General features: G+C 55.3%; 2 protein-coding genes and 1 long non-coding RNA gene across 15 annotated transcripts; all 3 read left to right on the forward strand.

Moving 5' to 3' along the window:
* Positions 1–2607: 2607 nt before the first annotated feature.
* ABHD16B (abhydrolase domain containing 16B) lies at positions 2608–4348 on the forward strand. Its single transcript, XM_025263876.3, has one exon. It carries the CDS (start codon positions 2695–2697, stop codon positions 4105–4107), a length of 1413 nt encoding a protein of 470 aa, XP_025119661.3. The 5' UTR covers positions 2608–2694; the 3' UTR covers positions 4108–4348.
* A 1487-nt stretch (positions 4349–5835) lies between these two features.
* On the forward strand, positions 5836–21720 carry TPD52L2 (TPD52 like 2). 13 transcript variants are annotated; one of them, XM_044927428.2, is made up of 10 exons: positions 5836–6006; positions 8368–8513; positions 10242–10390; positions 11234–11293; positions 14935–15036; positions 17798–17824; positions 18585–18629; positions 19308–19426; positions 19640–19688; positions 20174–21720. In XM_044927428.2, exons 1-10 carry the CDS (start codon positions 5988–5990, stop codon positions 20565–20567), a joined length of 1110 nt encoding a protein of 369 aa, XP_044783363.1. In that variant the 5' UTR covers positions 5836–5987; the 3' UTR covers positions 20568–21720. The 13 variants fall into 13 exon arrangements, with proteins under 13 accessions (XP_044783363.1, XP_044783364.1, XP_044783366.1 ...); XM_044927429.2 differs by having other exon boundaries at positions 18588–18629; XM_044927431.2 differs by lacking the exon at positions 11234–11293.
* LOC123329051 lies at positions 6013–8052 on the forward strand. The gene is made up of 2 exons (XR_006544190.2): positions 6013–6295; positions 6477–8052. It is a non-coding gene; the product is annotated as an uncharacterized LOC123329051 (long non-coding RNA).
* Positions 21721–21976: the final 256 nt, after the last annotated feature.

A 21976-nucleotide genomic window follows, 5' to 3' on the forward strand; every position in this document is an offset into this window, starting at 1 on the left:
TGCAGGGCGGAGGCCAGAGGTCACAGAGCCCAGCCGACCTAGGCTGAGGGGGTGGGGGAGAGTGCATGCTCAGATGTCGCCTGGTGGACACTGCTGGGTGGCCTCTGGGCCACTGCTGGGTGGACACTTCTGGGTTCACAACTCCACCTTCCCTGAGCAATCGGGACACAAGAGGTCACTGCGGCTACAGCTGGTCCAGTCTAGTGGGGTCTCCTGGAGAGGAGACAGCTGGAGGAGGGCTTCTTTCTTGTCATGTGCCTTCCTGTCTCAACAGAGCTGGTGGTTCTGGGGCATTTGGGCTCCCGTGGGCTGGGGGCTGGGCTGGGGGTCAGGGCTCAGGCCAGACACAGGTTAAGGGCTCTGGGGGCGGGGTCAGCAGCTCCAGCCTACTGACCTCTGCCCCCTAGAATCTAGTCTCTGGCTGCTCCCTCTACTCTGAGCCTCCTGCTCCTCCGGGGGAGCCAAGGGCAGGCAGGTGGGCCTGGCCAAAGGAAAGCCTCTATTTCCAACCAAGATGGGAGGCTGCCCCCAGAAGGCTGCTGCTCCTCCGCACCCAACCTGTCTTTGCAGGACCATCCTGCAGTACACCCCACTGCATCCTCTGTGTCTGCTGGGACTCGGACTGAGGACGACACAGGGCCTCTGCTCTGCTGCTGGGGTCACTCCTGAGGGCTCACAAGATGAATCTGGAGCCTCTGAGTCTGCACTTTCCCCCCACCCACTATGCTAGGATATATGTTTATGAAAGAGGTTCTTAGGAGAGGAAATGCCACATCCTCCTCAAGGTCCCATCTCTACCTCTGACCTCAGGGCCGGGTGGACAGCTCAGGACGGCCAGGACCACCCATCCCCCAGACGCTCTGCCCATCACCTGACCCAGGTTCCCCCACTGTCCCTGCTGCCACCCAAGATGCAGGAGAGAGGCGAGGTGGTTACAGGGCAGAAGGAATAGGAGCAGAGCCCTTGCCAAGGGGGACAGTAGACCCTGGGCCACGCTCTTGGGTCTCAGGACCTAACTGATGAGTGAAATAGCCCAGAGTGGGATAGGAGCTGGATGATCAGGAAGATCTGGACCTCAGAGCCTGGGGGGCGGTGTCCTGGGGGTAGGGTTTCCAGATTTAGCAAAAAACCAGGATATCCAGTTAGAGTTGAACTTCAGATAAGCAACATTTTCATATGAGTATGTTCCATGCAATGTTTGGGACATACTTATACTCAGAAAGCTTCGGTTGTTTGCTTGAAATTGAACTTTAACTGGGTTTTCTGTATTTTACCTGGCAATGGGGGTGGAGGATGGACATTCAACCCTCTCAGCTCACTCACTGCCCATCGACCCCTCCTGCCCACAAACCCCAAAGGACAGCAGTAATCCTCAGCTCTGCTTCCCAAGCCAGGTGGGGGCTGACTGGGCCAGCAATGCCTCCAACTCAGCTGCACAGAGCATTAAAGCAGAGCGAACTTGGGCCTGGAGCCCCTCCCCAGAGGGCTGGGCTCTGGGCCTCCTGGGTTCCAAGGAGTGGGCTGGGTTTTAGATCCATGCAACTGTTGAAGGCACCCCTGGAGCCTGGCTCTTCCCTGCCTCCCTGCCCACCGGGACTCTGTCTCACCCTCATCAGGTGGGCCAGCTCTCACTGGTGCAGGACAGAAAGGAGAACCCAATAAAGCCCTCCAGAAAAGAGGAAGGGACAGCTTGTGGGGTGGTTTCTGGGGGAGGAGGGCTCAACCGGGGGCTCAAAATGAGGAACACTGGCCAGGAAGGACCCACCTGGAGAAGGTCATTGCCTCTGCAGGCACCAGTGGAAAGAGGATGCAGAACAGGCGGGGGTTTCCAGCCTGGACTCACCCCTTCCTGGGAAAGAAGGTGCGGAGGGCCGGGGTACAGGCAGTGAGCAAAGAGCCCCAGCAGCCAGCCTCCACTGTTGCCCCAGGGACTTCATGAGCTTTGCCCCTGCCCCTGGAGTGCTGGGCAGAGAACTGCTCCCCCAACCCACTCCCCTCTCCCTCACCCTGCTTGTGGGGGAGCCGGGGCCCATGCAGCCTTTTCAGACTCACAGCCTGATCCCCAGGGCTGCTTCCTCCTGCCTCTGGTCCCTCTCCCACCAGGGTGGGTACTTGGGGGAAGGAGGGCGGGTGGTTCCCACCGCAAGCTGGTTCAAGGTGGTGGGCGGCCCTGCATTTTTCTCAGTGAGACCCAGGAAGAGGTCAGCACTATCGATTTCCGACCTGTGTGTCCACCTATAGTTCAGGGAGGAGGAGGCGGGGCGCTGCTCAGGCTTGGGTGGAGGTGGGCTTGCCCTTAGGTGAGAGGCTAATGAAATCTCGAGATTCGGGTCAGAAAAGGCCTGTTGAGGGTGTGGCTGCGCCGAGGTTCTGAGGCTGTGTCCCGGGGGGCGGGGCAGAACTCGGTCCACCACGCCTTCGAACCCTTTGTGCACCCATCACGGGTCTCTCCCCAGGCAACGGTGACTCACAAAGCTGGTCCGAGCCAGGCAGAGGCCGACTTCCCTGGGCCCCGACGGGCCCAGGTCACAAAAGCCACGGGGCCCAAGCCCCAAAGAGACGGCCTGAGGCGGCCTAGGGCGCGCCCACCCCTGCCGCCGCCCGCTGGGCCGGGCCTGGGCCTCCCACCGCCACCGCGACCCCGGGCCGGCGACTGGGTCTTAGGGCTCGGTCAGCACTCAAGGCCTCGTGTCCATGTGCGTGGTCTGCTTCGTGAAAGCGCTGGTGCACGTGTTCAAGATCTACCTGACAGCCAACTACACCTACAACTTCCGAGGCTGGCCGGTGGACTTCCGCTGGGATGACGTGCGCGCCGCCGCCGGGAGCGGCAGCAGTCACCGCGCGCTGACGTGCGCGGCGGCCGCTGCGGGAGTGTGGCTACTGCGGGGCGCAGCGCTGGGCGAGGACTCGCCGGTTCGGCTGCCGCGCGCGGCGCGCAGCCAGGCGCAGTGCCTCCTGCAGCAGATCCGCGAGCTGCCCAGCCAGCTCGCCAGCTACGCGCTGGCCCACTCGCTGGGCCGTTGGCTTGTGTACCCCGGCTCCATGTTCCTGATGACGCGTGCGCTGCTGCCGCTGCTGCAGCAAGGCCAGGAGCGCCTAGTGGAGCGCTACCGCGGCCGGCGCGCCAAGCTGGTGGCCTGTGACGGCAACGAGATCGACACCATGTTCATGGACCGCCGCCAGCACCCGGGAAGCCACGGCCGCGGCCTGCGCTTGGTCATCTGCTGCGAGGGCAACGCCGGCTTCTACGAGATGGGCTGTCTATCGGCGCCACTGGAGGCCGGCTACTCGGTGCTGGGCTGGAACCACCCGGGCTTCGGGGGCAGCACGGGCGCGCCGTTCCCTCAGCATGATGCCAATGCCATGGACGTGGTGGTCAAGTACGCGCTGCACCGCCTGCACTTCCCGCCCGCACACGTGGTGGTCTATGGCTGGTCTATTGGTGGCTTCACGGCCACGTGGGCCACCATGACGTACCCGGAGCTGGGCGCGCTTGTGCTTGATGCCACCTTCGACGATCTCGTGCCGCTGGCACTGAAGGTCATGCCCCACAGCTGGAAAGGGCTGGTGGTGCGCACGGTGCGTGAGCACTTCAATCTCAACGTGGCCGAGCAGCTGTGTCGCTACCCTGGGCCGGTGCTGCTGCTCCGGCGCACACAGGACGACGTGGTTAGCACCGCGGGCCACCTGCGCCCCCTGCCGTCGGGCGTCGTGGAGGGCAACCGCGGCAACGAGCTGCTCCTGCGCCTGCTGCAGCACCGCTACCCCGCTGTGATGGCGCGCGAGGGCCTAGCTATCGTGACCCGCTGGCTGCGCGCCGGCAGCCTGGCGCAAGAGGCCGCCTTCTATGCGCGCTACCGCGTGGACGACGAATGGTGCCTATCCCTGCTGCGCTCCTACCTCACGCGCTGCGAGGACCAGCAGGAGGACGAGGAGACCTGGGGGTCGCATGGGCTAGCCTTCCCCTGGCTAGTGGGCCAGGGCCTGAGCCCGCGGCGGCGGCGGCAGCTCGCGCTATTCCTGGCGCGCAAGCACCTCAAAAACGTGGAGGCGACCCACTGCAGTCCGCTGGAACCCGAGGACTTTCAGTTGCCCTGGAGGTTGTAGAAGATGATTCTGCAGGTCCCTTCCCAACCCCCACCCCAAACCAGTAAAGCTGGCCCTGCCCTGGATCCCGACCTGGTGTCTGGCGGAGGGTGGGGGAGTGCAAAGGGATCTTGCACTCTCTCGCTCACTGGGGTGTTCCCTCTCTCCTGTCTCTTTTTCTCTCCAACACTTGTGAACCGTTCCAATCTGCTCCCAGCTGGTAAAGGGAATGCAAAGATTAACCTGACCCAATTTATGGCAACCCTGTGTGATGGATGCTTTGACACCTGGAGAGGATGGTGGGAACACAGGCTGTGGGATGCCAGGAGGCGTCCTTCACCTGGCCTGGGTTACAGGATGATTGGGAAAGATGTATGTTGAAGGGTCTGTGAAAGTCGCTCGTAACTATGAAAGGACATTGGCTTTGGAAGGCACTCCTCCTCAGGAGTGCAAGTACAATGCTGCTGCTTCATAGGGTTCCTCTACCCCACTCCTGGCTTCTACAGGATGGGGTTCACCTTGGAACCACTGATTCAGAGTAAGTAGCATGTCCTAGTGGGACTACAGACATACCTGACTGACCACTCATTGCTTTGTTCCTGGCTCAGGGATGCCATACAAAATGAAAGACAGGCCCTCTGCCCACCACCATCTGTAATACAGTTGTTTCCTTACCACCTCCCCTAAATTGCATGAAGCAGGGACTACCAGCTGTTCCCAACCACTGGGGATAGGAGCTGGCCAGGGTGGGTTCAGCTAGAAACTGGAAAAACTGAAAGAAGGTAAGTGGGGCAGGCATATAATTGACAGCAGCAGAGCAGGACCTGGCCTGGATGCACCTGGGCCAGTGCAGGCAGAGGCAGGTAACTAGGGTGACCTAAAGTACCAGGAAGACCTGTGGGGAGGTGAGCTTTGAACTGAGACAATCAGAGTTACCCAGGTAAAGGAAGGGGCTTCCTTCCTAGGGATCAGTACATGCAGAGTGACTTGGCTGTTAGGTGGAATGCTGTCCAGAAAGGTCAGATCCTTGAGGGTTTGAATACCACTAAATGGTTGCTTGCAGAGGCAACTAGGTAGCTAAAGAAGGGTAGTTGTGGGACTTGTTTTAGTGGGACCGGGTTGCCTAATGGCTATATACCTCTCCTTTGACAAATCTAGGAAACTCTTCTCCAGAGTCATCTGGAAGCAACTCAACTAGCTGAGTGATGGCAAGTAACTCTGGCCTCAGTTTCCTCATCTGTAAGGGTGAGGGCCCCACCTGGCTCACCGGGTCGCTGTCAAAAGGAAGTAAGAGAACACAGTGCCGAGGGTGGGCGCTTCCAGCCCGGAGAGGGAACAGGTGGTCATGCCTTTTTCCACGCGCAATCCCCATATGCTTAAAAATCTCTACAGAAAGGAAGGACTCGAAAAAGAATCCCAAAGTCAGGGGGTCAGGTCTCAGAGCGGCCTCAGTCTGACCCGCCAAAGTAAGTGAGCTGGCAGTGGCAAACAGGCTGGGGACCTCCAACATGCCCAGCTCCAGACTCTCATAGCCCGATGAAGCACGGTCCTCCCACTTCCCACCTTCCTCGAGCTCCTCAAGACCGTTCTACCTGTATGTCTCGCTGGTGGATCGACCTCTGTTTCCGACATCATCCGCAGCCTCGGCCAATCAGGTTGAAGCGGGACGGGGCCAAAACACTCTCTCGTTGGACACTGCTCGTAGGGGGCGGGGCGAGGGCGGAGCGCACGTCAAAGCGGAAGTGGGTCGTCGCGCTGTTGATTTCGTAACCCGCGGCTGCTGAGGAGGTTCCGCTGGCTGCTGTGTACGCGGCGAGTTACACCTGGTGCGGCCCATTTGGCTCCCACTGCGCCCGCGAACCGGGTCTCAACGCCAGCTGCAGCCGGGTAGCCATCTAAACATGGACTCCGCCGGCCAAGGTACGTGTGGGCCTCGCCTCGCCTGGTGGGCTCTGGGCCTCTCCGCCTGCGCCTTCGTACCCCGCTGTCCCTCTTCAGCTCCCAGGCGCCTGGCCTAGAAGCTGCTGCAGGCAGGCGTTCCGCCCCCGGCTGGGACTGCTCCGAGCACTGGTTACCCGGCGCCCTTGCGTCGCCCCTAAGTCTTGGGTTTCGTCACTACACCCCCGCCCAACGCTTGCCCGGCGGGCCGCCCTCAGATCCTGCGCATGGCCCTTGGGGACACTCCATCCGGTCCTGGACGCTGGCCGAGGTGCCGAGCGGCGCCGGGGCGGGGGGAGGGGGAGGGGAGGCAACGCCGCCCTCTCGTTGGGCGCAGCGCCCCTTGGGTGGCAACACTGCTCGGAGCCCAGCCTACCTCTGAGTTGTCTCGAGGAGGACGGGTGCAGTGAGTCAGGGGCACACCCAGCATACCAGGCCTCTTTCCGGAACAGACATCCCAGACCAGTTTGAGGTGGACGCGGCGGGTGTGGAGCGGGCCCAGAAGCTTGAGATTTTGAGGACGTGATACAAGTCAGTCTTCCATCCTGGAGCTCTAGAGGGTGTGGTGATTAAAACTACATTGATGTAACTTTACTGGATAATTTCAGGATGTTCTTCTACTGTTTGACCTGTATGGGCATACTAATTAAACGTTAGAATTCGTTACATGCACTGGGTTCTGGTCATAAGAACGACAGAAAACACTTACTGAACACCTGCTATGTGCCAGACACCATACCAAGTCTGTTTCCGAGATCTTTTTCCATTTCAGAATAACCTGTTTAGATTGGTCCTTGTATTACCCCCGTTTTGCAGATGATTATACAGGCTGAACTGCGACTCACCCAGGTGAGGGGCTAGCCCCCAGTGTTGCCTACTGCACCAGTCAGTGCTTGTTCTCTGTAGGTCCTTTGGTAGGACACTTTCCTGCCTTGGTCTTCTGTAAGTCAGGGGGTCTTCCCCAGTGACTGGGCAGTGCCCAGCATGATTGGTGAGTGTATAGTTTCATCTGGGGGTGATCCGTGGGATCCAGTTTTAGATTTATAGGTAGACACTACCTGTCTGTGAGCTTTGGTTTTTAAAAATAGAAAAGTTGTAAAGACTTTATTTAATGAATTTAAGAGTTAAGTAGGTTCAACATAGCAGATACAAGTGATGTAAGTAAAACCATATTGGTTGATCTGAGTTAAAAATTTGGGTCAATTGATTTAAAAGAAAACAAAACACGCCTAATTTAGTGAGCATCGCTAGAGCACCATAGAAGTGCCTGACTCCAGCTGTGTGGACATGTGAAGGGAATGACACAGCCAGCTAAATAGAGCTTCTTTGCTTTTAAGTGCATTTTATTTTTAGCAGACTCTAGGATTTCTAAAGTAGATAGTCATATCTGCAATTTAAGACAATTTTATTTCTTTGCAACCTTTATGCTTTTTTATTTATATATTTACGTGGCCAAGCCAATTGACTTGTATCTTAGTTCGCCAACTAGGGACTGAACCCAGGCCCTCTGCAGTGAAAGCGGAGTCCTAACCACTAGACCACCAGAGAATTCCCTTTAGTTTACTTTTAAGTGTGCCAAATACCATACAGAGCTTGTTTGTTCACAGAACGTGCTGATCAAAAAGGAAGATGTTTTCAGTGTTGACTGTACAACATACTAAACGGTGGTCATGTGTTTGAATTGAGAACTGATATAGACCTATTGTTCTTGTAAACCTCTAGTTCATGCAGGAAAATGCATTTACTATGAAAAAAAACATTTGATACAGGGATTGAACCTGATCTGGATGTAGCAAGGTATGTGAGGTAGTGTTCCGCCTGTGCCTTGCTGCAGCCTCTGTGCTGCGGGATGCGGGTTGAGGATGAATTAAACTGGTTTTGTTTTGGTGACTCCCCACAGGGCCTGGATGACTGTGTTCCTGTGTGTCAGCCTGTGCCCTGGCAGAGCAGCTGATTAGAAAATGATGCTGACTGTATTTACAGCTGTATTAAGTTCCTGCTCCTTTAAAAAAAAAAAAAAGGAAGATCTGTTGGCTCCAGCTGCTTTGTTAGTAGCAAAGATTTTCTGCCCGTGAAGAGAGTACTCTACAGGAGGAGCCAGATTTAGGGAATGGCTGCCTTGTGCCAGCATTTCTGGAACCTGAAGAAGCAACTTACATGGCCTGAGATGTGGCTGCTTTTTGTTTGGTGGCCACAACCATCACTGTAGAACCTTTCAGAGAAAAGGCATTTTCTCCAAATCCTGTCTTGTCCCCCTCCCCAGGGGGAGGCGGAATCTCTGCCCACTTTATTCGTCTATGACTTCTTACTTGATGCACTCTGACCACATTTTGTCTCTGGCAGATATCAACCTGAATTCTCCTAACAAAGGTCTGCTCTCCGACTCTATGACGGATGTCCCTGTGGACACAGCGGTGGCTGCCCAGGCTCCTGCTGTCGAGGGTCTGACGGAGACCGAGGCCGAGGAGCTCAGGGTGGAGCTTGCAAAGGTGCTGTGTCTTGGCTGTATGCCTGGGGGTGCTGTGCGGTCCTCTCTGCCTAAAAATGCGCTGGAGTGCTGACTGTGCTCCAGGGGAATTGCCCTGGGAACCCCACAGAATCTGTCCTCTGCAGCCTTGGCTTGTGTGTGTCTGGCACTTTGCAGGCTCTCTGTGAGGGGAGTATCCACATGGGCGGCTGCTCTGAGCACTCCATCTGCTGTGGGTTTCCCTTTTGGAATAAACATGACATTTTCAAGATCCCACAGATGTATCTGCCCCTGGATCTTCATTTTCCTTCTTTTTTCATGTGATCTTTTCAAAGTGAGAGTTATTTAAGAAGAAATAGGAATTAAGAATAAAAGTCTCTGCATATAATTTTTATTCAAACCAACTGCCAAGAGTGTTTGTTTTTATGATGTGATAACAGAGCCTGATAGTGATTCACTTGAGATTCCAGAATCTGGGGAAGTACACTTGTCAGCATCAGTCAGGCGGGGGCTGGAGCACACTTATCGCAGTTCTCTGCTTCATCTTGGGAGACAAGCCAATCCTGATAACATCCTGGGTCCAGGCTTGGGTCTGAGCAGAACTGGTCTTGTGAATGAACCTGGCTCCAGGACCAGGTTTTAGAATGCAGAGGAAGCCATCCTTTCTGAATTGAGCAGAGGTTAAAGGAGAAACAGCAAGAAGTCCCAGGAAGCCTGTGTTTTGCCCTTTATTTCAGGACATACTGGTTTAGAGAATAAAACCACAATGTCTTTTTCAGAGGTGAATTGTAAAGTGGAGACGCTCTCATGTTAAAATGTCAGCCTGCGTGTCCACAGGCTGTTAAACCCATGTGCCCATGACACCATAAACGGGAAGTTAATGTCACCAAGTGTCACTGCTGGAGTGACTGGTAATAGTTTGGCCTTGGGTGATCCTTGACTTTGAATTGTTTCTTTCTTCAGTATTTTCTAAAGCAAAATCGAGTGATTAGCCAGATAGGGCTCTAAGCGGCTGTTAATGCCTTAATCCAAACAGTCACTTTTTAAAGAAAGGATGGTTTTTTAGAGTAGCTGTTCATGTAGAAGCTGAAACTATTGAGAATCTGAAGCAGAATGGCTCTAAAGGCTTCTTTTTGTCATCCACTCTTTAAGACATGAGAAAGTTCTTGTCTTTTTTGTCAAGATTTTTCTTGTTGTCTAACTCACACTACACTAAGCAAAAAAGAATTTTCTTTGGACTTGTGTAAGTGGCTTTTGCCAAGGCTTGCAGCTGACCTTGGGAACACAGATGTCCTAAGGGTTGTTTCTTTGTCATGTGGGTCTCTAGCCATCTATCTGTCTGTCAGCTCTGCTTCCTTCCCTCTGTGTATGGAATTCCCCCTGGGTGCAGATGCGGCTTGCCTGCCCACCTTTCCACCTTTTGTTACCTATGTCCAGACCTGGAGCCCAGACAGAAAGGGGCTGCTGTGTTTACACACCCAGTCCAGAACTCTGACAGGCCTGGCTTTCCATCTGTGGGTAGACATTCAGCTGAGGGGAGCAGGACAATTCTCCAGAGAAAGTTGAGGTGCTGGTACCAAATACAAACAGAAGCGATGGCCGCTGTAGACTATTCCTAAGTCAAGTTATGTTTCTGTAAATGGAGAATTCTCATGTGATTCTGAGAAACCCTCTTTGTAGTATGTATAAGGATGTCAGTCACTTCCTGCCCTAGTGCTGGTTGAAGCCTGGTAACTGCGTGCTTTTGCAGGTGGAAGAGGAAATTGTCACTCTGCGCCAGGTGCTGGCAGCCAAGGAGAGGCACTGTGGTGAGCTGAAGAGGAAGCTGGGCCTTTCCACCTTGGAGGGCCTGAAGCAAAACCTGTCCAGGAGTTGGCATGACATGCAGGTCTCCAATGCGTGAGTGTCTGCCTGCTTGAGGGGGCCTTGAGTCCTGGGGATAAGGTGTGCCCCCTGAAACCTGCCCTCTCGGGGCCCTGAATCCTTGGCAGCAAACAAATCTGAATTTGGTTTACTCAAGAGTTTAGAGTCTGCACGTATGGTTTTAAAAGGTGGTGAACATGCTAGTTGTCCCAGCAGAAATTGACAAGAGTATGTTTCAGGGTCTAAATTGGAGAGAATACCAATTAGGTGCTTAATGAGACTGGCTTTCCAGTGGTCCCCATAGGTCAGTGTCTGCTGAAGTGGGCATGAGTCCTTCTTGTGAGCGTGCCTTGACCACGGCCCCAGAACCTCTGACCCAGCTCTGGATTTGGGGAGTGCAGATGTGTGGCTCCTCTGAAACATATTCTCCAAGGAGGCGGGGTGGGGTGGGTGGGAAATGTTTCACATTGTCTGTGAAGCGGTGTCCCACTGAAAGACCAAATCAAATTTCATAAATCTCACTTATGAAAAACCCAGTTCTCTGTCTTAGAAACTTGTAGGCTTTAAACCCAAAAGGTGGCTGTCAAGAGTTGTGTTTGGGGCCGTGGCAGTGCCCTTCATGCTCCTCACAGCTGTTCTCCGAGAGACAACTTCTGCTGAGTGGGCAGGCCTGCCTTCAGCCTGAGGAGAGCTAGCCAGGCCTGTCCATGCCTCCCAGGCCTCACCTGGCCCGCTGACCAGGTCCTGAGCAGAATCAGGCTGGAGAGCCAGTCTTCCTGCCCCCTGGTCCTTCTGTTTTCCTTGGAATTTCATCTGCAGTTTGAAGCCTGCGTTGAAGTAGTTTTTCTAAATAATTTACCACAGACTTTCTGTTTTTAGCTACATGAAAACTTCTGAGAAACTCGGAGAGTGGAATGAGAAAGTGACCCAGTCAGACCTGTGAGTGCCTCCTCCCCTCCTGACACGGCTTTCAGGGATAGGAAGGCCGAGCACACTCAGTTCAGCTTACTAGCTGTGGTGTGTCTTGGCTGTTTTATTTTTCATATAATTTTATTCTTCTCAAACATAAAATACCCTTTTAAACTCTACTGGAGAAAAGTGCAGGCGCAGAAGCAAGTTCACTCAGCTCCCAGATGGCACTGGGAACCCCCTCCTGACATGTGTCCCTCGGATAAGAGCCCAGAGCGGGGGTCAGTCTGGTGACGGACTGGTGGTGCTCCCCTCCTGCAGACCTGGCTCCAGCTATGGTACTCTGGGGCTTCACCTGCACTGAGGGGTGGCTCTGGAGTCAGCACAGCATGGGCTGTGCGAGTCAGATCTTTAAGTAGCTCCTTTGGCCTGAGAGGCAAGCACAGAAACACAAAGAAGCAGGGCATGGAACCTTTATGGTGGCTCTGTCTGTCAGAGCTTAGGCTCAAAAGGACTCCTGGCATTTTACTTGAGATTCGTGAAATAGATAATGGCACTTCATTTGTACTCTAGTCTGATTATATCCTTTGAACTGGGTGGTGCAGTGTTTTAAAATCGTTTTCTGGGATGTCTTGCTTAGAAGGAAGAACTGTGGTTGCCAGAAGGCATGGGCAGAAAGCCCTTCTGCATTGGGCTGAAAGGAAACAGTTGCAACCCAGCTTGTCTTGGAGGTGCCTAGAAGCCCAGGTTGGCTGGCTCCCCATGGAGCCTTTGCAGCCTAGGCTCGTGAGGGCAGCCGGACACCAGGTGGGTCTGGCAGTTGGAGTTCCTGTGCCGTGGCTTGGTAGGGTGGCCCCTGGCTGGAGGCAGGCTCATGGTGCTGACCGAGGCTGAGAATCGTTTTGGGAGGTCTTGGTGCTGTTCTGGAAAGCCAGCTGCTGGGGAGCTGCTTCCTCAGATCACAGTTCTGACTCCTCTGAAGGGACTCCATGGCTCTGGGCCTGTAAGTGTGCCCGGCAAGATTGGCTCTTTTCACGTGCTTTATCAGGCAGTGAGGCCTCAGCCCCAGATCTGTTGGGAGAGTTGTCAGGCCTGGAAAAGTCCCTGCAGTGACAGCACAGGAGGTGGACAGCATGAGACAGCTGTTCTGCAGTCTCGAGGTGCCTGGCCTGTGGCTGCAGGAGGCCATTACCAGGGTTCCTTGCCCACAGCCTCTGGAGGGGATGGTGTGGCTGGAGCCAGCACCCTGTCTTCCCTAATTCTTGTGGTTGTGGATCCCTTTCAGTGAATGGAGCGTGGCCAGGAAGGGAGGAAGTGAGGTGTCTGTAGCCTGAGTGCTCGGCTTTGGTACAGCAATGCAGTAGTGAGTAGGTTGATGCCACTTGGGGTTTCAACCCAGCTGTTGATTCAGCAGCCATGCTTTATTGGTCATGAAACCATCACCTCACAGGATCCTTTCTTAGGTAGTTCAAATTAAAATCGTGCTTAGAGTGAAAATCAATGAATTGCAGTCACTCATTGGCATATTAACCTATTTGGTTGCAGGTGACAGAAGGTACGGCTAAAGACAGTGTCAGCTTAGGAGGGGTAGGCCTCATCTGGTGAGAAACCGCCACTCTAGGCTGCCCGCCTGGGGCTCTGACCAGCACTCCTAGCCTGTGTCACCCTTCTACCCTCCCCACAGGAATTTGTTCTCAAGCAGCTCCTCTGTGGTCAAGGGGGCCTAGTGAGGCAGGACTGTATCTTCCCATCCTTGTAGCCCAACAACAAGGTATCCCAGTATGGGAGTCATTGGGCTTTCACTGGGGTCAGGGAGCTCACCTCCGGCCAGTCTGGGATCACGTGCCCCCACTAGTGGGAGGTGGGGACAGACCCCCACCAAGGGAGGATCCTGGAGAAGGAGCATCCCGCTGGCACCTCCCTCTCACCGACAGTCAAGCAGCATGGTATAGCCTGGTGCTCTCAAGCATAGGTTGGGCTGAGTTATTGAACGCAGACACATCCTGGCCTCTGCACCACATCCGTCCCAGTGGGGTGCTGCCCCGCAGAGTAGCCCGGAGTGGCCCTAGTGCCTGAGCACCCTTCTGAGTCGCCCTCTGGACACTCCACTTCTGTTGCCATGTCTTGCGAGACGCCAAGACAGGCCACGGTTTAGGGGGCAGCTCTGGGTGGAGGCACCACTGGGTTGGGGCACTGGAGGGAACTGCAGGACAGTCCATCTGGAAACCCTCTGAGAGGAGGGTGTGGACTGTGGGTTTTAGTGTGAATCAGTTGCAGCCTAGAACAGACCTGTTCCTCCACTGAGGGGAGCTTGTCCAGGGCCCAGTTGTCCAGATCCTTGGGTCACTGGGCAGGTTGGTTGGATGTTGAGTTCCTGTTCATTTTAATTCTGAGATTGTGTCAGACTGTCACTGGGGGAGGAATTTTGGGGTGTCAGATTTTTTAAGGCCTAGAGTGAGAATTAGACATTTTATTATTATTGAATTAAAAAAACCCAGAAGCACAGTCTTTAGCAAGGATTTTGGAAATTGTTTTCTACCCCCTGTTAACAGTATGTTCAAGAATTACTGATCTTCCTGGAAATTAAGATAAACTCTACACCTTAGTGACTTCAAGGTATTTCCAGACTTGCTGGGAAGCAGCTCATGCTTTGAGGCCCAGGCCCCGCTGTGCTGTGAGGGGCCACTGCCCAGAGGAGGCCCTCCAGGGTGCTTGGACCAGGCCATCCCACAGGATGGGGAGTGCAGGGGTTGAGGCACAAGGCCGGCCTGAGGGATGTGAGCAGCAGGTGCTCATACAGGGGCTCTTGCAGGCAATGGTTTGGGGTAGATGCGGAAGGGGGCCAAGAGCCCCCAGCCAGTGCCATCCAAGCCCACCCCTGTGACCTGGGATGCCAGGAGGGCTGGAGATGGTGGGCACCTCTGCCATGTTGAGCTCTCTTTTCCTTGGGGTGCCAAGTTGGCTCGGCAGGAGCCTCTGGGTTTAGGCTGCTGTGTCTTCTGTTTGTGGTGGGGGCTGGCGGCTCAGAGTTGGCCCAGGGGTGTCCATGCCGTCCCTGTGGCCCAGGTACCTCACCGGTGCCTGTCCCATTGCTATTGAGGTCACAAGCCATCTTGTGGGTGGGTGGGGCAGGAGATCTCCACGGGGTGCCAAGACCACCTCCTTGAGCCAGAACAGTGGCATGAAGTGGAGATAGGACACGGTAGACATAGAACAGGAGGGCTGGAGGGGCTGCTCGGGGTCTGAAGGCCAGCTGGGCACTGCCCGTTTGAGCTGCCAGGCTCAAACCCTGTGGGTGCAGTCGAGCTGTTATGTCCTCAGAGGACTGCCTTGGATAAGAAGAGAAAAGAGAAGCCATGTGAGGCCCCTAGGGGCTTGTGTGCCTGGGCTCTGTGGGCTTGTTTGCTATGGAAGTCGGGGAGGTGGGGAAATGAGTTTCCACAGGGGGAGGAGGAAAGCCTGCGTTATAGGAAGAACAGAAGACAGGGTTATTGCAGGGTGGGGGCAGTCATGACCTGGCAGTGCTGCTCTGTCTGTATGCAAGTCCCCTCCCTGGGGGCCCGGGTTACTGGCCCAACCGCCCCCTCTCTTCTCTGATCGCCTTGTCCCTGGCATATGGGCTGTGGCTGCACCTTCTGTTTGGTTCATTTAACCACTGTTTCTCCCTCCAGCTACAAGAAAACCCAGGAAACCCTGTCTCAGGCGGGACAGAAGACCTCGGCGGCCCTGTCCACCATGGGCTCTGCCATCAGCCGGAAGCTTGGGGACATGAGGTGAGACTCCCTGATCCGACACCTCTGCCCTGAGACCTGGGCCGAGCAGGTGGGGTTTTAGGGTGTTTAGATCCATTGGAGGGTCTGGTCTGCAGGAAGCCTGCCAGAGTGGGCAGATGCCCTTACCTCAGGTGCTTCTCAGCACCCACAGGTGTGGCCATACCAGCCCCAGACCGGTTGGTTCACAAACCTGCCTCTACTGGTTGCCTCTTTGCTATTCCTTTTTCTCGTGGTGAGGTGTGGGAGGTCCCTGTGCCCATGGGTGACTGTACTTGGGGTTGGTGAAGGCTGTGGTTCTTGTTGACGTTCCATAGAGGACAGATGATTCTGGCCTGGGGGCAGTGGCAGCCTGGACAAATCATGGACAAGTGTGGTGTGTTTGCCTGGCTTGCTCTTGAGAGCGTGTGGCTGCACACTAGGGCCCCCAACCAAGCAGTCTGTCTTGGAATTGGATAAGACCATGGGGGGGCTGCCTGAATGCCTCTGAAGCAGGCCAGGGGAACTGGGGGCCAGCACGCAGCAGTGCCTGCCCCAGCCTGATGGCCATGACACTCCCACACCAGACTCCACCCTGAGTTTCCTGCTCTGGGCTCTGCTGCTGCCCCTCAGGCCTTCCTCTGGGTTGTTGGGGTGAATCAGTGAGAGCAGCGGGCATCATGGGTCAGCCCCCTCGCCAGAACCCTGGACTTGGCCCTGGGTTCTGCTGCCAGCCCTGCCCTGTCCCCTCATAGCTGATAATCCTATGGGGTTGCTGTGGGCCTGGCCTGGGGTTGCTGTGGGCCTGGCCTGCTGAACTTGGTGTTGAGGGTCCACCCAGTCCTGACCCTTCACTTCTCACCCTTCCTGCCTGCTTAGAGTAGGCATTTCCCCACCTCATGGCCTGAGGTTGCCTCCTGGGCCTCAAGGTGGGAGCCCTGCCCTGGCCACTGGGCCACAGGCACTCACCAGCCCGGGACCCACCCAGTTGTGCAGAGGACAGCTGGTGCCCAGAGCCATGATTACCTTTTGTTCTTAATTGTTTGATATCATACCTTTTCACTCCCTCACCCCCAGCTCTTTATTTTGAAAAAATTTAAACCTTTGGAGAAGCTGAACAGTCAGTAGGCAGTCCATGCCTCAGGGGTGCTCCCCCTGCACTAGGGGTCCTTGCAGACTGCCCTCAGATGCAAGTTTGGCCCATGGTGACTGTGACTCGGACACAAGAGGGGACCCCCAAGCAGGGCTCTGCACAGCGGCCAGGAGGGCCTGTGGCCATCACTCCCCTAGGCTTTGCACTGCTCAACATGTCCTCCTGGACGAGTCTCACTTGGTGGTGGGTGGGATGCCCGTTGTGGCCACCTGAGCTGGGCGGAGGAATGCCTGGCAGTGAGCTGGTCACATGCCCCTCATGGCCTGGCCTTGTTCCCAGGGGGGCCAGGCTGATGATAGAGCACCTGAAGCAGGTGACAGGTCTGCTTCGTGCTTTTCTAGGAACGTTCTCTGACTTTCGGTGTCATGCCTTTGCGTTCAGTATTCACACTGTCACACGTGTTCAGAGCATCCTAGGTGGAAGTCAGGCGAGAGGGTAGAACCGCTCGTGCAGGCGAGCCAGCTGGGCAGTTCTCACACACGTGGCTTCGTTCTGGGAGGACAGAGCTCAGTGTGCCCCATTCTGCTCAGGACCCAGGGTGGCCATGTGGTGGCTGGTGCTGTGCCTGCCGTATGTGAGCCCTGCTAGTGGAGGAACCAGCCCCTGGTCACGGTTCCTGTTGGCTGGCGTCTCATCCTGAGGCCCCATGTGCCTGCTGCTGCCTTTGCTCTTGAATCCCAGTGCTGATGCAAACTGAGTCTGAGGGGCCTATCCGTGTGTCCCTGTTGTCTCACCACGTGGTCTTGGGTGGCTTGAGGTCGAGGCCCATTAAACTCTGTGGTTTGGAGCTTGAAGCTGACAAAGTTCTCCACTTCTTGACACAGAGAACCAGGCCCAGGGGGTTTCCTTCGCAAGTTGAGGGCCAGGTGCTGCTCTGTCCTTCAGGACAGCAGTCCCCCGGGTGTCTAGAGGGGCCCGTCCAGGAGCAGCCCAGTCGAGGGGCTTGTTGCATCTCCAGGGGCAGGGAAATGGATTAGCGTCAGAGGCCCAGTTAAGAGTGAGGTCGGGCCTCCATCTGGCTGGGTGACCTTTGATAGGACACGCACCTCTTCTCACTATGAGGCTTGTTCTCCTGCCGAGCAGAGTAGGTCCTGCCGCCCAGCAGAGCACAACGGATGCCTCAGGCCATGTGACTGTCACTTCTGAAACGATCTTCATGTTGGGGTGGCCACCAAGGGAGGGGGGGGAAGCCGTGGCCCCTTCCTCCCCAACCCCAGCAGATGCCCTTGGATATGTTCTGGTTTTTTGGTCATCTTCTGTTATCCGTGGTGATGGAGCCAAAGCGTGAAGTGCTTGGGGGTGTTGCAGGCCCTGTCGAGGTGCGGGGGGCACACTGGCCCAGCTGGAGTGTAGGCTGATGGGGTCCTGGGTCCTGGGTCAGGTACGGACCCTGGGGGCAGAGAAGCGCCTCACGCCCTTGCTCTGCTTGTTTCTCAGGGTTCCTTCTCTCCAGCCTGTGGTGGAGTCAGACTCAAAGGTCTCTCATGTAACTGTGTGAGGGAGAGTGGGGCAGAGGCCGGACAGGGACACATGTCCTCCCCCGGCGGGGTAGTCTCGAACACAGGGCTGGGGTGGGACCGGATGCCCCTCCTAATGCTGCCTCTCTTCTCTCTTCCTGCTGCTGCCCCTCAGGGCTCGGCCCTTCTCACACTCCTTTAGGTAAGACTGACACTGGATGCACCGGGCCGGGCTATCTACGCTTCAGGGCTGGGAGGCTCTGGCCGGCCCTAGGGGGCTGTGTGGATGGTGGGGGCAGCACAGCAAGGCGGTCACCAGTGGCGAGACGGGTACAGGGCTCCTCCCCTGGTTGTGTGGCTGGCTGGGCACTGTTGCTGCCCGCTCTAACTTGGCCTCACAGAGTAGCCATTGGCCCACCCTGACTCTTCCTGGGAGAGGCTACGCTGGCCCTTGAGCCATTGTGTCCCCGTGTTCTCTTCCCCTAGGAGTGGTCCTGCCTTTGACAGGGAGCTGGTCTCCTTTCCGCGCTCGGGTGCCTGGGCCCTGGTCAGACAGCCTCCTGAGTGTCCTTTAGCTCATGTTGATCAAACCGCTCCTCCTCCTTGGAGGCCAGGAACTCCAGAACAGTCGTGACTTTTGATATTCATACTTGTCCTGCTTGTTTTTCTGGGACTTGCTATGAAATCAAATGGGATGCTTGGTGGCTCTTTGCACCAGAAATGTTTTTAATGCCTAGGCTGAGGGCATCTTAATAACCCTGTCCTGGTGCCTTCCCCCTACAGTGCCACACTTCTGGGGCCATGCAAGGGGCACCAGGGTCAGTTTTCCTGGTTGGAGGGGGGCGCTTGTGAGGCTTCTCTGTTCTTCCCTGGTACATGGGGTGGGGCTCAGCTTCCTGCATGGGGAGCTGGTGCTATCGTTGCCTTAACTCTTCCTTCTCTGCTCCTCCCATGCTTCCAAGCAGCAGCCACTCCATCCGCCACTCCATAAGTATGCCGGCCATGAGGTAATGTGCTCCTGTGCTCCATAGCTGCCTGAGCCTGCTGGGACCCTACTGGGAGGCCGGTGGGAGGGGGTGGCTCTGGCTGGTTCATTGCACATTCCCCACACCCCCGACCAGGAACCACCTTCCCCTATCAGTCTCTGGCTCAGATTTGGGAGACACCCCTTCTAGGCTGCAGAGCTGGTGGGGGTGAAGCCCAAACTGGGCTCTACCTAGGATTCTCCAGGGCTGCCCTCAGGTTGGGCTGGAAGGGGCAGGGAGGCTTGCACACACCAGCACCCATGAGGCTGCCAGGGGTCTCCAAGCTTTTTACAGAGACTGTTTATCTTGAGAACAGCCAGAGCCATGGCCTGTTCCTCCTTGAAGCCCCCACCTCTGCTCTCTCCTTTCTGTAGTGCAGCTTGAGTCCCCACAGAGCTGTCGTCGTCCCAGAAGAATCTGCTCCAGCTGCTACCTCCCCTCCTTGAGCATGCCTGGGGGTCACTAACAGGCTGCCTCTGGTGGCCTGGGCACAGGGAAGGGTTAGGGTGGGGAACCTGGGCCTGGCCTGCTTTCTTCTCTGCCTCCTCATCGCTCTCTGCTCTTAGAATGGGCCTTAGTTTTCCTCTTGCTCAACTTCTGTGAGAGATCTGTGTGAAGAACACATGGGACTTTCAGTAACCCCAGGATGTGTGCATTTAGGGTGCAGTGGAATCACGTGCCCAGCATCCGCCTCTGTCCGGTCAAGGGTTCTGTGGTTCGCCCACGTGAAGTCTGGATCTCACCAGCTGCTGGCATGCAGATCCTCTGTCCTGCAGTTGGTGGGTGTGGCTGATCTCAGTTCTGTCCTAGGGGAGCCTCTGGAACGTGTGTGCCCCCCTCCTTCTTTTGGCTTGTCATATTTTTACAGTGAGACCTGGGGATCTCTCTAGGGTCTTTCCAAAGGATGACCCAAACCCCAAGGCCCTTCACATTTAGGAGGGCACACAACCACATGTTCCTTACAGTACTGACATCTTTTTCTCTCTTTAAAGGAATTCTGCTACCTTCAAGTCGTTTGAGGACCGAGTTGGGACCATCAAGGTAACTGGCCTGGACCTGGGCTACCCAGTATGCTGGCTCAGGGCCTGTCACTAGTCACGTGGGTTCACGTGCAGTCACAGGAACTGATACTGAGAGCCCTTGTACCCTGTGCGGTCTCCCGTGGTGACATCCAGCAGTGTCACAACCAGGAGAGAACGCTGTTGCAGTCATGACAGAGCACAGTTCATCCCCATGGAGACCACAGCCTGCCTTCCCCCGCCCTACTCTGGGCAACCCCTAATCTGCTCTCCATTTCTGTCGTCTTGAGAAAGTCATACAGTACATGACTGTGTGCATCAGTGTGCAGACTTTGGGGCCTGGCTCTTTCTACTCTGATTCCTCATGTATCAGAGGAATCATATGTATGAATTACATACATTCCCATAGAGATTGACTCTTTGAACTCTTAGGAGGGACATAGGTAGGATCTGTCATGTATGTGCCCTGTCTCATGCTTTTCTCTCTTGGTCTTTCCCTATCTGTAGTCTAAAGTTGTCGGTGGCAGAGAGAATGGTGGTGACAACCTTCCCTCCCCAACAGGGAGTGGTGACAGACCGTTGCCCGATCACATACCTTTCTAAGACTGTAGCGACTTTGCCTGGCCACGGAATAAGCACACCCTCATCGCCACAACTGCAACTTCGAGTGGTGTGTGTGGAGGACAATTATGCCATCCCCATGGAGACGTGGTCGCATGGGTCAGAGAACACGCCTTGTCCACAGATGCCTCCCCCTCTGTCAGATCAGCAGATCATTTCGCCATCCTGCCTTAGGGCAGGGAGTGGGCAGGGTGATGGTACCAGGGTGACTGAGCCAAAGCCAGGCTTCTGTTGGAAATCTCTTAGTTGGTCAGCATGTTTAAAGGGGGGGATGTGGTAAGTGTAAAATGCTCTGTTTTCCAAAGTCTTTCCGTAAGTCACAGAAGGACGAGTCATCCAGAAAGCCCTGCCTGATCTGCAGTTTAATTTCAAAATGCTAAACAGGAAAACTATCCATTTTCTGAGACCTAGAAAGAAGCTGATGATCAGCTGCCGCCTAATTGTTACACTAACAATCTAGCTTTAACAAAAGCAAATTCTTTATTTTCTATAAATGCAATGGGTTTTTCAAAAAGTAAAACTAAGCGAAGCAGCTTTAGCCTCATAGTTAGAAAGTATTTCTTTGGACTCAAGCTGAAATGCACGCCTTACATCGCCTTATGCTTTGTTTATAATGTTTTTATATACAAACAAGGATTCTTCAGTGGGTTTTGAGCATTATGTAAAACCCTGCATCCAGCCAAGGGGCAGCACGGCTGTGCCAGTGCTGTGTTTTATTTCGTGAGTGCACTCCATCCCTGTGTAGAAACTGTCTTCTCTCCTCTTGGTGACCACAGCAGCATCTGCTGGCCAGTGGGGATGGAGGCAGGAGAAAGACCAGCCCCTCCGTGGAGGGCCGGCGTTGCCCTTGCTCAAACCAGCCTTGGCTGGCTCCTCCCAGGTCAGCGGCTGCAGCCTGTGGGTATACCACATGCTGGGGCCGGCAAGCAGCAGGCAGACCCTGCAGGTAGGTCAGGGCTGGGGCTTCGGGTCAGCTGGGACTCTGCTGTTGCCTTTTCTCAGGAGCTACAAAGATCTTTTTCTCCTCTGATGCTGCCACAGCCCAGCAGCCTCACCCCTGGCCCCATGTCTGGTGCATCTGGAGGGGCAGCTCTGTGCCTTACAGGCTCTTGGTGGGCAGAGACCTCGACCGCCTGTGTGTGCTTTCGAGGGGGAGGAGCCATCAGCTTAGTGTCCTCTCTGCTGGACTGTGATGTGCTGCCTGGTATCTGCATGTGCTGGTCACTTCAGACACTTGGGGGGCAGGGGAGCTGCAGTCCACGCTGTGCCTTGGGAGGAATGCTGCTCCATGCTCTTTCCCTGGTGTTGGAGTCTCAGATGGGGTGTGTTGAGAAGGCAGGATGCAGGGATAATGATTGCATCCTGGGTTTCTCTTTTCCATAAAGTAAATAATGGTGATTTGTCAATAAAGCATTTCTTTGGGGGAAAACGGACTTCAGCTCATGTGATGTTTCTTACTTGAAGGTGGCGAAAGAGTGGCCAGGTAACCAACCAGATCCCTGTTGTCAGGAGCCTGCACTTTGGGGAGAGGCACGCAGGAGACAGAGGGTCTCAAATGCAAATTTCATATCTTCAGTGCCATGAGAGAGTGTGTTGACAAAGCTGGGGAGTCTCTGGGGAAGGGGTATGGAGGATGGGGAGGAGCCAGCCAAGCTACAGTGAGTCCATGCCAAGCTTCCAGAGTCATGC

The sequence above is a fragment of the Bubalus bubalis genome, chromosome 14 (genome assembly GCF_019923935.1).
Source record: "Bubalus bubalis isolate 160015118507 breed Murrah chromosome 14, NDDB_SH_1, whole genome shotgun sequence".
Taxonomy (NCBI): Eukaryota; Metazoa; Chordata; class Mammalia; order Artiodactyla; family Bovidae; genus Bubalus; species Bubalus bubalis.

Bases quoted from the DNA above. Each gene is read 5' to 3' on its own strand.
- ABHD16B (XM_025263876.3), top strand. From the start codon at position 2,695: ATGTGCGTGGTCTGCTTCGTGAAAGCGCTGGTGCACGTGTTCAAGATC.
- TPD52L2 (XM_044927428.2), top strand. The intron at 8,514-10,241 runs GTGCTGTGTCTT...GTGCTTTTGCAG, and splicing joins TCAGGGTGGAGCTTGCAAAG to GTGGAAGAGGAAATTGTCAC. The intron at 11,294-14,934 runs GTGAGTGCCTCC...TTCTCCCTCCAG, and splicing joins AAAGTGACCCAGTCAGACCT to CTACAAGAAAACCCAGGAAA.